Source organism: Osmia lignaria, chromosome 5 (assembly GCF_051020975.1).
Source record: "Osmia lignaria lignaria isolate PbOS001 chromosome 5, iyOsmLign1, whole genome shotgun sequence".
In the NCBI taxonomy this organism is placed as follows: domain Eukaryota; kingdom Metazoa; phylum Arthropoda; class Insecta; order Hymenoptera; family Megachilidae; genus Osmia; species Osmia lignaria.
This window is the reverse complement of record NC_135036.1, coordinates 5,681,777-5,695,979: the sequence shown is the minus strand read 5'-3', so window position 1 is coordinate 5,695,979 and position 14,203 is coordinate 5,681,777. Positions and strand designations below refer to the sequence as shown.

Sequence of the window (14,203 nt, the reverse complement as noted above, 5' to 3'; positions counted from 1 at the left end):
TATTAATATAGAGTATATGAAATAGATTATATTAAATAATATATCGATGTACAATAATTCTAAATGACGATTTATTATTATTATAATTACTATGATTATTATATTATATTGTATATTATATTATTATTATCATCAACATTATTAAATCCATAATAAGAAGTATCGTGGTGAATTAATTAAATTGTAATTTTCAATCCAGTTTTAGAATGTCATTAAATTATTCCTTTTATGATTAATCCTTTGACGCAGAAACATGGAATCTAATTTAGTGGAATAATTCAAGAATAAACATTCTGAATACTATTATGATTAAATTAGTAATTTAAAATAGCAAATTAATTATTATTTTTATTACATGCTGTGATTTGCAATTTTCTTTTCAAATTTGTGTTCAGGGATCAACATTCTCAAAACTATTAATAATAAAAGGGGTTTAGTTGATTTAGTTAAGTCAACTATGCTCGGTACTGTATCTACATATGTTCTATACAACTCGACGTAATGTAATTCGTGATAATTACGTAAGACTATCAAAGGCTTACGTAAAGTAAGGTCAAATCCCTCGGTTAATTATTACAACAGTGCCGCAACGAGGGCGTGGTGAAGAAGGCGCCTGCCACGGGCGCAACTGTATATTTAGTAAAATTTAGCTTGTTACATTAAAATTTGTAATTTTTTTGTCATTATTGGATTACGGGGAGGCGCAAGTTAGACACTTGCCACAGGCGCTTCATACACTCGTTACGGCACTGGAGAGGTGCTTCGGGGTCCTTGACACCCCAAGATGATATACGGTCGGTATGTAAAGAGCGCCAGCGGTGCATCGGGGTCCCTGACACCCCGGATGCCATAATTTCGGTATACAGTGTCACCCGTGCTTCGGGGTTCCTAACACCCCTGAATGAATTATATCCAAAATACTCTGTTCATAAATTTGTCATTTAAATAATATATCAAACATTTATGGAATATTAAAGAAATAGTGTTAAATGTAAATTTTGCATTTTCTCATTTACCACACCTTCTTTTGATTCTATTTTTTTTTTTTTTAGAAATTAGTAAAAATTAGCATGAGGCCGAGAAATGATTAAAAATTAAATATTTATAAAATTCGATGCTATCCCCATCTATACAAAAATGGCGCAAACTATTCTATGACTTATCGGTTGGAAACATTGGCGCTGTCTACCGGCAATTAGCGGAAACTGCTTACCGACTTATCAACCCATTTCCGCTGCAGTCGGTATGTTGCCCCCGAGCTTCCGCTATTTGCCGGTAGACAGCGCCAATGTTCCCTTTTTCAAAAAATCAATCGGTAAGTTGTAGAATAGTTTGCGCTACTTTTGTATAGATGGCGCCACGGTCGATAATAAGAGCATATCCCCAACCTCTCTCTTCGACGTCCGAAGACTGACTGACGCGCTTCAACGCAAAGCGGCTAATTTACAGAGTCAAATTATCGCTTCACCGCCGGCGACCTCGGTCTACTACACTTACTCGAATCGGTATTTGCAGTATTTTTTTTATTACCACAGGAAAATCTTATACATACTGCCAGATTCCTACTGACTAATCGTAAATCCTACGGCAACCGACACTATCGCTAAAGAAAAGGCTCCGGGACTTTATGTGTATTACTCAACAAGCGTCTTCAGTTGAATGAGAAGATTTTTTACTACATTTAATTCAGTTTGTTAGAATTAGGTGAATTATAAATAAATTAACTGGATATATATTGTATATACTAAAAAAGAAAAATTAAATAAAATAGAACAGAATCGAAGTCGTGCTATGATCCATATGTAAAGGAAGATATTATGTAGAATATTTTATTACAGATGAGTGAACAACTTCTAGGCAGATCTGACAGCCTCTTTCAACCCGAACTGTATCTTCACTCATCTGCAATAAAATATTCTACATAATATCTTCCTTTACATTAAAACTATTCTTTGAAATCACTTACCGTCATTTAATTTGGCGTAAAACAATTATTAATAACTGAATTAAATGTACCTTTATGTAAAAAATCTCATTCAACTGAAGACGTTTTCGCGCCTGGCACACAGGACACAGGTGCCCTTGCGCGTCCTATCGGCGAAATCGAAAAGCTCATTTAATTAAAATGATTCAAACAAAAGTAACAGCTGTTATAACCTGTTAAAGGGAACACGTAAACAAATTAAATAAAACAGCTGTAAAATTTTGCATCATGGAGGTAAATTTTAAATACTAAAATTTGTTAATGTCATTAATGATATCTAAACAGTTTTATTTAATATCATGCATTATTTAGGAACAAAATATACCTATTGATATCAATACTGGAAAATTATTAGAATGGCTAGTTAATAGGCGACATTGTAACAAAGATTGGCATGCAAGAATATTAATAATTAGAGAGAAAATTAATAATGCAATACAAGATATGCCTGTTCATGAGAGCATTGCAAAATTATTATCCGGTTCATGTAAGTCAAATTTTGTAATATGTTATGTTTATTACTTTATTCATATTAATTCCTTCATTAATTTTTCAGATATAAATTATTTTCACTGTTTAAAGATAGTAGAAATTCTAAAAGAAACCGAAGCTGATACGAAAAATTTATTTGGAAGGTATGGTTCCCAAAGAATGAAAGACTGGCAAGACATATTAAGTTCATATGAAAAAGAGAATGTGTACCTTGCAGAGATTGCTCAGATGCTTATACGAAATGTTAATTATGAAATTCCAAGTGCTAAAAAGCAAATTCAGAAACTAGAACAAATGCAAGTTGTAAGTATGGACATGGCAGATATTATTTCATTCCATATAACTTGATCTATTTCATGGCAGGACTTGGAGAAAAAGGAAGCAGATTATAAAAAATCAGAAAACACAGCCAGGTCAGAATTTAATTCCATTTGCAAGCAGTTAGATGTCCCTGGTCAACAAATTAAGCAAGAATTAGCAGAAAAAGTGAAAGAACTTCCTGAAATCTATGAAAAGATCGCAAAGAAAACAAAATCTCTAGAAAAACCTGTTGAATTTTATTCCAGCTTTGTTAATTATACTCTTGGCAGACAGCACGATGGTGGTTGTGTTCCAATGGTAAAATATATTATCGGTGAGTTAGCATGTTAATTATCCAGTTATTGCAGTTATTATATATTTAATATTATAAACAGACAAAGGAAATACTACCACATACGAATGGATGTATGGAGAACCACCATTATCGATTAACGAGCCTCCATTAAATATAAGTTTTGATGATAATGATTCAGAAAAAAAGAAAGTCGAAAATATCGAGAATGTCGTATGTACATGCCTATAAAATATTTTAAAACATGTTTTAAATGATTTAGGTATACATGTCAAAATGATTTCAGGGAATCGATTTTGGAGAAATTGATATAAATAGAGGTGTAGAAAATGGAGGTATAGATTTTGGTGATGATGTTAACTTAGATGCTGAGGGTGACATTGATTGGGGCGATGAAAATGTGGAAGAGGTACCACCTGGAGATATCGATTATAATATATCTTTAGAAGAATCTGGTATAGTTGTAGAAGCAGCTGGTCACGAGGGTGGAACTGCTACTGGTACCGAAGCGTACAGAGTTCTTGATAATCCAGCTACTAGAGATGACTTTATTAATCAATTGTTTGAGGTATTTTTGAACTACTGAAGTATGCATATGATATTTCTAATGATTCATGGTTTAAATTTTGTTATTCTTCTATAGCTGGAGGCATTTCTCAAATTACGTTTGTACGAGTTTAAAGGAAATGATAATGTGAATTTTTTGAGCTTCAGTCAGTTGCAAGATTCATCTTCTAGTCTACAACATTCAACGCTAGAAAGTACTCAAAATATGTTGGATAATGTTCAAGTTGTTTTGTCTGAAATTTTAAATACTAAAGTTCAGCACTTACACAATATTAAACATTCTGCAAGGTAATTAAGATAATAGTGTTATTTGTACGAGTTATTCATAAGAAAATAATAATTATTTATATTTACAGGTACGTGGACGTGTTGGCTTTATCCTTAAAACAGAAATTAAGTTTAGTTGAGAAGATGATAGCTCTACAGAAGAGTGTAAGAGAGAAAAGGGAAGCTACTGCGGAACAAGCTGCCACTCTTCGACCCCTCTTACAGCTGCTCATACAAAGAACAAAAGAATTACAATCAGAGGTATCTATCACAGTTTATCAACTGAATTTATTAGTGAAATATTTACCCATGGAATTTTTCATCTTAATTCCAGATAGAGAAAGATATTTCAAAGAAGTATAAAAATAGGGTTGTGCGGTTAACGGGAGGCATAAGTGCTTTGTAAATAATTAATATTAAAGACAGAACGATGTTCAATGTAAATAAGATTTTATTACAAAACAAGGAAGTAAACGGTATTACGTATTGTGTAAAATATTTATTACACATCTTTTTATATTGCAATATATACTTCTCTTGTAACGCAATAAAGATAAATGACATGTTATTTTAATTACAATTTGTACCTTTTGTTGCAACAGATGTTACGATATATATTAATGTACATCCTTGCTATCTTTGGCATATAAACGTAATATTACCAAATTGTAAATTAATTTCCCATTTTTTGATCATACCTTGTATGTAGATAATTACATGACCATGAAAAGGTTTTGTACCAATCTCCAAGGCGACGATGTGCACATAGCTTTGGTCGTCGGGCAAGGGTAATGTCTTAAACATTCAGCAAACGAACGATCACATTCGCATAATCGTTGAGCACATGATCCAGATCCTCTCCAGTTTCCGTGTTCAACAGCTATAGCAATAATATATGTTTCTGAATAAATATAGATTAATAAGAAATGTATAAGAAATATAAATTAGATCAGACAAACCGCATATGGGTTTATAACCATGGTAGCATCTCCAATAATATGGTACAAAGTATTCTGAGAACATTGGACAGTCTGTAGCATCGTAGCACCAGTCGTGCATTTTACAACACCTGTAAGAAGTTATAAAAAATTTAAACATAAATTTTATATAACTTTATAAATTAAAGGAAGTCTTGCCTATCTATTCCATCTATTACATATCCCGACCCCAAGAAACCACAATAACATCCATATCCTTTATAAGATAAAGGATTACATCCAGTGGCACAAACTATCATGTTATAAAGATGTATCACACCGCGTTTAAACCTCTTATGTGATAAATTCTGTTCGCTGTGTATCCTAAAACAGGATATATATTTTTAAAATATATAACAAGGCTATTAAGTGTAACGAAGTAAGATATTAAACTTACAATAATTCTTTTGTATCATTGTGTGTAACGTTAACAGAAATAGGTTCATGCATGTAAATATCTTCCTTCAGCTGTTGGATAGATACTGAATTCCAAGATTTGTCACTTTCTTCTATCTGAAGATTTCCTTTTTCCCACTCATCTTCTACATAATTAATTAGTGGTCTATTTTTATATAATTTGTACTTTTGTTTATTCCCAGTCAATCTTTGGGTACTTGGAGTATACCTAGCTGCACATTGAAATTTATAATAAATAAAAGACTAAATTACCGAATGAATTTCTTTTTATCGTTAACATTAGAATTTATTTTCTTCAGTCCACTTGTTAATATCTGACTGCGCTCGAAAACGCACTTTTTCTCCTATTTTTTTCAAGAGCGTTCTTTTATTTCACGCTTGCTGCACCATGTTCTATAAAAGCGAGGCACACTTCCGCTTACAGAGTACCGTACAATAATTATTACAGTAAAAAACAAGTTGCTTAACGACCATTAGAAGTAAAGATATTTTAAACGTGTTGAGAAGCTGTAATTTGATGGCTCATTGCATTTTTATGCCCTTTGTAATGGAATTTCTTTGGTAAACAGATTCGATTATCACAGATCATTTATTATCGTTTATCTTTTAATCCAAAGCCTAGTTTGAACTTTATGAGGTCTTTGTGTAAACTGTGAGGCCTTTATAAGGACTTTATGATACCTGTATGGAGTCTATAAAGATGGTATGAAGTCTCTATTATATGATGACCCTATAAGGCTTCTGAGAACTCTATAAGAATCTATGAAGGTCCTATGGATTCTATAAAAAGCTATGAAGGTTCTGTGGACTCTATATAAAATTATGAAGATCCTATAGACTCTATAAAAATTATGAAGGTCCTATGGTCTCTATAGAGTACTATGATGGTCCTAAGGACTCTATAAGAAGCTATGAAGGTTCTATGGACTCTATAAAGCCTTTGTAGACCCCCTGAGGCACCAATGGACCCTAGGATGAATTAAATTTAAATAATTAATAAAACTTTATTACATACCACGACTGTCACAGCAGGGCAGTGCTATAAGCGTGATAAGAGACAGAAAGACGATGATCCTCCAACGATTTATGATTTGTGGCCAATCAAAGCCATGAGGAATCAATGCAACGTTGATCCTTTTACGATTCATCGAGTACGTTTTCCCAAATACGAAAAACGAGTTTCGAATCGTCAGCTACGAATCGTTCTCAACATATCCAACAATAGATCAATCAGATTCGCAAATTCTTGAATAAAAAAATCGTTGCGTTTTACTGATGAACGCATCACGATTTAAGAAGAGAATTCATAAGATTTTCCTTGGGCTTGAAATTTTATAAAATAATCTTCTTCATTTCAAAGAAGATTTAGAAAATTCTTAGTCTTACAAAATTAAATTAAACATTTCAAGAAATTTAAATTTATCACAAAAAGATCAGAGTTCCAAATAAATAAAGCACAATAAAATTTTTAAATTTCTTCACTTATGTACCATTCTTCTTCTCGTTTCTTCCACTGTTGATTAAATAAAAATTAAATAAATCATTGAAACAACAAGATGCAGCGTTCTCCAAAATCAGAGAGTTAGAACGTTTGTTGTTAACACTAGAGGAGAGTGAAAGAAACACTGACTGGTCCAATCGGACAAACTTGGATCATCTACGATCCTTTCTTCCACCATGCACCAGCTCATTTGACGATCCTTAATCCACTGTACTGTTGAACCTTCGTGACCTCGGGTCTACCTTCGAGTCTACCACGAAGCAGTCGAGTAACAACACCCAGACTGGATCCTCTTCATCCGGAGAACCACCGGGAGCTCTGAGAAACCTACTGTTACACTTTCGGCGACTTCCTCGAAGAAGAGAGGGTCCGCAACGTATTCACCTTTTGTTGCTCGAGATTTCAGTTTGATGTCTTATCTTTATGGCTAGATTCCCAAAGGCATGATTTTCTTCTTCAACTTTTCTTGAACTAAATGAGGAATAAGAATAGCGTTTGATTATTATTTGACTTAAATTAATGTTTAAATTAATGGCATTTGAAATTTGTTGAATATACTTATTATAAAATCATTACTTGGTACTTGGGTTGTGGATAATTTGTTTAAAATAATTAATTTATCATAGTTCTGATTTTTCAAGTTTCCATTTCATTTTTAAATCCTCTTTTTTAATTTTAAGTCCTCAAAGCTTCTGTAAAATAATAATTTATCAAATTATTAATTCATATGAACAATATTATTAAATCTAATTCAATAAGAAAATACCTTTCATCTAATTCCTAGATATGTCTCTGTAGATGAAAAGACAATAAAGACAGTACCTTCTCATTGTTCCTATAAAATGAAATTTGATTGTAGATACGACCTGATTTTTAAGTGGCTCATGTCTTCCTCAGACAAAGCTCAAAGGGTAAAGGACAGGCGCAAATGACGACGTTCAGATTTCTCTTAACGCTGCACAGTTTCTTAAAAAGACAAAATAATCAGAACTGGAATTTCTCTTCTTATTTTAGTACAAAAGAGAAAAAGCATTTCTCTGTGTTGAGTATTTTTATATACCTTCTTGATTCAATTGAAGAATTAATACGTTAAATGCCACGGTGAAGTGGACGCGTTGTAATTGTAATTATTCCGAATGCAAGTGTTTCATTCTCCAATTTAAACTTTCCATTTACTACCTTGAGAAATTAATGTGATATTAATAATATTTAAAATCAATTTTAATTTTTTACTATTTACTAATTGTTACTGTACAAATATTTCAATACTTGATTATTCTAATCTTCTAATCCTCTTCTAACTCTTGATAATTCAAAACAATGAAGAGATATTACGTGCTTTCGTTCTTGCTACATTCATGACATAATTTCCCTCTGGAATCTGAAATATCGGTCATGTGCCAATGGCTAAGTATCGAGAACAGTAAATTCACCTATTAACCGACTGCTTGATACAACTTGCAGCAGCAAAATAGAAGAACCTGGTTTGCTGGTATTCGCAGTGAGTGGATCTGCTGGCTCGATTCTAGCGGTACTCTTTGTATGTAACAGATGTTTGATACACCGTGAAGTCCTAAAAATGCAATCGAAAGAAACTATATACCATATGAATACGATTAATAACTAACGCTTATTATTAATACGTTGAATGTTATTGGGGTCACCTGTGCTTGGCACCGCAAATTACAAAAGAAGAACATTATTTTTAATAATATTGATATTGTACAAATAATGTAAAATAGTAAATAGAAAGCTTTAAATTTGAAATTTGAAAATTAACTATTTCTATTCTTAATAATTAGAGCTTCAATTTCACTGTGGCATTCAGCGTGTTAATTTACTGATTGTGTTACGTTTACTTGACATAAATTAATGGCAATTAATGTCAGTAGCTGCAAATGATCTACCATCTGAAGACAATGAATGAGAAGATAAATAGTCGTTATGCAACTATAGAATTCTTGTTTAAATTAATATATAATTGAATTAATGTTTTACAGTAAAATATTAATCATTTAAAATAAATTTTTAACATAGTTTCATTGCCTTTTTATAAACTACAATAAGAATGCTCGTCTTTGCCAATTTTTATAAATAATTACCATGAAACTTTCGTTTTCTAGCAACAATGCCATTAAGTAAAAGTGATTTCAAAATTTCCTTACACACAAGAGAAGAACAAGAGTGAGACAAGATTTACCTACAAGAAACTACAAGATCGCACTAATGCACAACCGATAAGCGCCAAAATAGAACAATGGCTCGTCGAAGAATGAACATTGAAAACGATTTCACCCTCATTAAGTATCCTTTGTCCCTGTTGCGTATATCGTTTCCTGTATTACAACACTCTTCCCGGAATCGATGGATCCGTGAAATGAGATTTACCATTCTTTGGCCGAGCGTGACGATCCATTTCAGTTTCAGTGAAATTATTTAACACCTTCTTCGATAATATTCCGTAATAAAATTCGAGACCTGAAAGAAAGATAATAATAAGTTAAAATAGTATTAGATTGTTGCATGTATGGCTAATTTGAAAATATCAATTTCATGACATAAAAGTATTACAAAAATGAACGTGTGATACATCAATTTAAAGCTTAAAATATAAAGAAAATTATGATATAAATATTTCATTAATATTCTTAATACAAACTAATTGATAATTAAAGAATCTTCATCAATTACAGTGTAATACACAGTGATGGTTCTATAACAATTAATCAATTTATATTAAAATTATTAATAAAAGCATTGCATAGTTACTTTCTACAAATTTTAAGCTTTGAATCTATATAACATAAGTATTATTTCACGATAGTTTTATGTGATGAAATGTAGTCTGAGATTTTCTGTGAGATTGATTTCTCTTGGCTGTTTCTAAGATTTTTGTGGATACCTGATTCCGTGCAACGTAATTGCTGTTAAAGGTTTGTAGACATGAAAGAACATCGTGAGAAAGTGCCCTTTGAAGATGGTGTGGGTTTAGATTGCATGCAATCTGTTCATTTAACGTTGCACAACTTAAAATGGTTCGTCGTTTGTTGGAGAACATAGCTGACCACGTTGCAATCAGGATAAAAGCAAATTAAAATTGCAAGTTTGTTCTTGAATTAAAATGTGTAATAATTATTCTGAAAAATTTAGAATCAATATTTTAAACATATCTTTCAGTAGAAAATGAAATATTATTAATATTCATTTTTAATATTATATAATTAATATTAATATTTAATTTTTCATAATTCAAATTTTATTTACCTTTACATAATTTAAACGTGAATTACAGTAAATTCGTTAGGAAAATTTCTATACCTCTTCACTAGCAGGCAAAGATTTTAGTTCATCTAAATATGTAAATTACTCCAGTTATCTCTGAAAAGTAGATCGCCTGTGAAACCAAGCGTATCGTAGCGTAATTTTGCGTGGTGTACCAAGTGCGCTTATTTTACCCTCGATTCGAATAGGTTGGAGGATTCTAACGCAAAGTTATAGGAAAATCAATTGCACACTTTCACCAGTAACGTTATCATTTCAAATATAACTCAATAATTAAATGATATTAAATTTGAGATACATTCTGTGTGTAAAAACTATCCTCAAAACAGTAGATGATTTTGAAAATGATTTTCTTAAAAAGTGTAGAAGATATAAAAATAATTTTTATGCAAATTTATGAAGTGAAGCTTTATCTATAACGAGATATTAAAATTATAGTATGAAAATTAAACATGTGTAGACAAATTTTCCAGAGTTTCTGTATTTAGAGAATAAACTACCCCTATAATAAGCGAAAACAGTATTAGGTTGTTTCATTTATTTATGGCTAATTTGGAAATGTCCAGAATCTAATGCAATTTCATGATATGTAAATTTACAATTCCTCATCTACCATTTTGAAAAAAATCCCATGTTTTAAAAAATATAACATGGTGGCAGAGCTCTGCACTGAATACAGACTTTTATGGTACAAGTCATAAAAACTGTAAACCATAATTGAGCTACAATCAGTTGACCGTTTCCAATGAAATTATGCAATTTTCATGCATTTACTTTCAATGTCGAGGCGCCGTTAAGAACAACCGCAACTTTCCTTCTTTTCCAACGCTTTCTCGTTCCCTTCAATCTGTATAAGAGATTCTTTTCGTTTCACTATCAATGTGTAATATATACCTGCAACGGACATATAAAATAAAATTTGAAACGAAAGAAATCAATTTTAAACATAAAATTTTAAAAAGAGTTTTGATATTTTTCTCAGAATTGACAATAAATTTAAATCTTCGCCCTTTTAATACCTTAATATATATTTAATATATTATCTCCTCTTGACTCATTGAAATCTTCAAGTTATTTGCTAAAATGATGCTGACAATGAGAATCATGTGCCCCTGAACAATGTGTTTTCTTTGCTGAAAAGATCCCACATGCTCTATAAACGCGTATTGTTCATGTACCTTTAAAATACCTCACATCCTGTGAAAAGAAACAATGTTCTTTGTTACTTACACTAAAATATACAGGAAATATTCTACTCCAAGCATTTCATTCCTGATTTGAAATTTAAGGGTCGAAACGCTTTTACAATATTTTAAAAAGTTCGCAGCAGAAACAGCATCGCTGGCGCCAATGTAGCGGTCAGCAGAGAAACTACTAAAATAGAAAATTATCATTTATTTTTTTTGAATTAAATCATTTCTGGGTTTTCCTGAGGCAAGAACAATGTTATGCAAATCTAATTTAATTTAAACAATAATATTACAGCTTGTTTGAAATTTTAAAATTAATATTTGAAGAAACTTCATTCTATGGATTCGAAAACGCTATAACAATTTGAGCTAGCCCGTCGCAATTAACTTATAAATATCTGAGAAATACAAAAGAAATGAAATAAATATTTGTTTACCTATAATCAGCAAATAAACTACTTTTTTAGAGTGTTAATTATTTAACGAATCTTTGTCAAACAGGCGATTTCATGTTTATGTAAAACTTTGTCGATAGAGGGCAGCAAAAGTCTTCTAAAAATTTCGGATCCAAATAAATAATGCGTTTTAAAATGTTGCAAAAACGCTTTCAAATATTGTATGTTAGTTTGTTGAAATTTTCTGTTGACATTGCGACTTTTTGATATTGCGAAATATTAATTGTACAAAATGTATTGCAAAATTAAGTTTTAGTATTGACATCTCTTATTGAGGAGTATTGTTGAACGAAAATATATGGGACGATTATTTAAAAAAATATGTTCAACAAATGTGTTTGATAAACTTAGCTAACTGAAAAATTCTATATAAATAATAGTAAATGACATTAATCGAAGTTATAAGTAATTATAGTTTACTTTTAACTGAAATTGTAATGTAAAAATGTTATAACCTATATAGATTTCGGTGATTTACTGTTTGAAGTTAAATAATCGTATGCTCATGGCATAGCGCATAATGTATATAATAAATACCAATTGTAATATTTAAGTAGAACAACGTGAAAATACAGTTCGTAGTGTCATTATGACGCGTAAATGCGTATTGTGTAAGGAAACCAATTACAGGAATACTTATAGCTTTTTCTCAGCACCTAAGGACCCAGAATTACGTAAAAAGTGGCAAAGTGCTATTGGCATTGAAAATTATTCTGTCACTGATGATACCTACGTTTGTAGTAAACATTTTCATAAAGATGATATCATTACCCACTGGGTTAGTGGAGTGCCACCACATGTAATAACAGTAAGTATTAATAGCTTTGATATTATAGTTATATTTTATTGTTCTCATTTACCTTCTATCTTCATTTCTTTTACAGATTAAATATAAGAAATGTAGATTACGACCAGGGGCTATTCCTGGAAGAAATTATCATCTTGAAGGAAATACCCAGTCTCAAGAACATTCTGATGATTCTGATGTAAATATAAATTGTTATTCACCATTTAAATCAAGAAGAACACCTGGTTTGTTGAAAAAGGAACAAAATTTCCTGATACCTAGAACTGAAGGAAAATTACAAATAAGTTATGCTGAAGATCCTAAAATTTCATCATTGTATCAGCTTCCGCATAGATTTGTAGACTATAGTTACATTTCCAAAAGGAATTTGCAAAATGATATGGAATTATCTGAGGATGGTTCAAGTCTTAATAACATATCGTACAATAAACCCAGAAATAAAGAATCCCCTAAACAAAATTCAAATCAAACGAAACAAAATACAATAGTATGCGTAAAAGAAGAGGTTTTATCCGATAACCAAGATTTGATAGAAAATATAAAAGTGGAAGATGAAACAGAAGAACAGAATGAAATATGTCAAGAAGATTCTTATTCTGATGTATCTAACAGAGTACTGGATTCTTCTTTTAAAGATTTTAATACCTCCAACGAAGATAATGCATCGATGTTGAATCATAAAATAAGAGGAGATACCGTTTCCAAGGAGAAATCGACAGATAATAATTTTAATGCCACTGAAAATATATACATAGAAAATCAAATAGTGAATAATTCAAACTATGATCAACTAGACACCCATTATTCTGTATACAGTGATACGGATAAAAATGAAATGTTATTTGAAGATTTACTTGAAGTATGTACAGAAGTATTATTACCACGCGGTTGGTCTTGCTTGGTAACTTCAAAAGGTCATACAACAACAATAGTATACCTATACATGGGTATGACAAAAAGTGGAATGCCTTTCGCAGAGAAACAAGTGTTTATAAAGAGTGATATGATGTTGCATTGCGCTGTTGTAAATAAAGAAATAAACCCATTAATTCACAACCTCTTAAGAGAGGGGAAACATTTAAAAGTACAAAACTTAGTAGATATAGAAGAACTAATTGATGAATTCGATCAAAGGATCGTCTGTCAAGGTATTTATATCTTCTTCTATGTATTTCCTAATTCATACTGATAACGAACATTAAATTTTTTACATATTACTTAGGTATACATGATACTGAAAGGTTTCAAGAAATTAATTACATGAAATATGCATATAAAGATGGTGTAAAGTGGAGACACATTTTATGTCCATTACTAGTGAATAACGATTTGTCCAGATGTACAAGGTGCATTTCTCTATCTCACAGATTACAACATAAAACAAAAAATTTCTTTTCTTTTCCATACAAACGTTCCATATTTACCAGAAAACACTCGAAAGTACACTCTATCCGCCAAAAATGTAAACGCGTAAGGAGACAAGATCGCAAATATGAGTTTGTAAATATATTTAAACAATAATTTCAAATAAAACCAAGAAACAAAATTTTTACTACATGTATTACTTGTTTTATTACCAATGTACATTATTTATACGAAACAAATGAATTTTCTTTTTTTAATCAAAGGTATAAAAGACGAAATTATGTT

General features: G+C 31.1%; 3 protein-coding genes across 3 annotated transcripts; 2 read left to right on the top strand and 1 right to left on the bottom strand.

Moving 5' to 3' along the window:
• The first annotated feature begins 2,061 nt into the window (after positions 1-2,061).
• LOC117607859 (CDK5 regulatory subunit-associated protein 3) lies at positions 2,062-4,477 on the top strand. The gene is made up of 9 exons (XM_034332044.2): positions 2,062-2,218; positions 2,297-2,471; positions 2,541-2,779; positions 2,840-3,110; positions 3,172-3,302; positions 3,376-3,657; positions 3,733-3,944; positions 4,013-4,184; positions 4,258-4,477. Exons 1-9 carry the CDS (start codon positions 2,213-2,215, stop codon positions 4,327-4,329), a joined length of 1,560 nt encoding a protein of 519 aa, XP_034187935.1. The 5' UTR covers positions 2,062-2,212; the 3' UTR covers positions 4,330-4,477.
• A 142-nt stretch (positions 4,478-4,619) lies between these two features.
• On the bottom strand, positions 4,620-11,802 carry LOC117607860 (uncharacterized). The gene is made up of 15 exons (XM_076688292.1): positions 11,728-11,802; positions 11,120-11,297; positions 10,875-10,994; positions 10,083-10,196; positions 9,721-9,955; positions 9,019-9,296; positions 8,088-8,391; positions 7,879-7,997; positions 7,585-7,784; positions 7,395-7,510; positions 6,333-7,289; positions 5,298-5,529; positions 5,060-5,224; positions 4,883-4,992; positions 4,620-4,803 (listed from the first exon to the last, which is right to left on the bottom strand). Exons 11-15 carry the CDS (start codon positions 6,463-6,465, stop codon positions 4,637-4,639), a joined length of 807 nt encoding a protein of 268 aa, XP_076544407.1. The 5' UTR covers positions 6,466-7,289; positions 7,395-7,510; positions 7,585-7,784; positions 7,879-7,997; positions 8,088-8,391; positions 9,019-9,296; positions 9,721-9,955; positions 10,083-10,196; positions 10,875-10,994; positions 11,120-11,297; positions 11,728-11,802; the 3' UTR covers positions 4,620-4,636.
• Positions 11,803-11,956: 154 nt separating this feature from the next.
• On the top strand, positions 11,957-14,178 carry LOC117607926 (uncharacterized). The gene is made up of 3 exons (XM_034332196.2): positions 11,957-12,553; positions 12,630-13,701; positions 13,776-14,178. The coding sequence occupies exons 1-3, from the start codon at positions 12,335-12,337 to the stop codon at positions 14,072-14,074; spliced, it is 1,590 nt and encodes a 529-aa protein (XP_034188087.2). The 5' UTR covers positions 11,957-12,334; the 3' UTR covers positions 14,075-14,178.
• Positions 14,179-14,203: the final 25 nt, after the last annotated feature.

Coding starts and splice junctions, on each gene's coding strand:
- LOC117607859 (XM_034332044.2), top strand. Junction 3,111..3,171: donor AATGGTAAAATATATTATCG/GTGAGTTAGCAT, acceptor TATTATAAACAG/ACAAAGGAAATACTACCACA. Junction 3,945..4,012: donor AATATTAAACATTCTGCAAG/GTAATTAAGATA, acceptor TTATATTTACAG/GTACGTGGACGTGTTGGCTT.
- LOC117607926 (XM_034332196.2), top strand. CDS start 12,335: ATGACGCGTAAATGCGTATTGTGTAAGGAAACCAATTACAGGAATACT. Junction 12,554..12,629: donor TGCCACCACATGTAATAACA/GTAAGTATTAAT, acceptor TTTCTTTTACAG/ATTAAATATAAGAAATGTAG. Junction 13,702..13,775: donor TCAAAGGATCGTCTGTCAAG/GTATTTATATCT, acceptor CATATTACTTAG/GTATACATGATACTGAAAGG.
- LOC117607860 (XM_076688292.1), bottom strand. CDS start 6,465: ATGAATCGTAAAAGGATCAACGTTGCATTGATTCCTCATGGCTTTGAT. Junction 5,530..6,332: donor GCCCTGCTGTGACAGTCGTG/GTATGTAATAAA, acceptor TTCAATGTGCAG/CTAGGTATACTCCAAGTACC. Junction 4,804..4,882: donor TGGTTATAAACCCATATGCG/GTTTGTCTGATC, acceptor TTATTGCTATAG/CTGTTGAACACGGAAACTGG.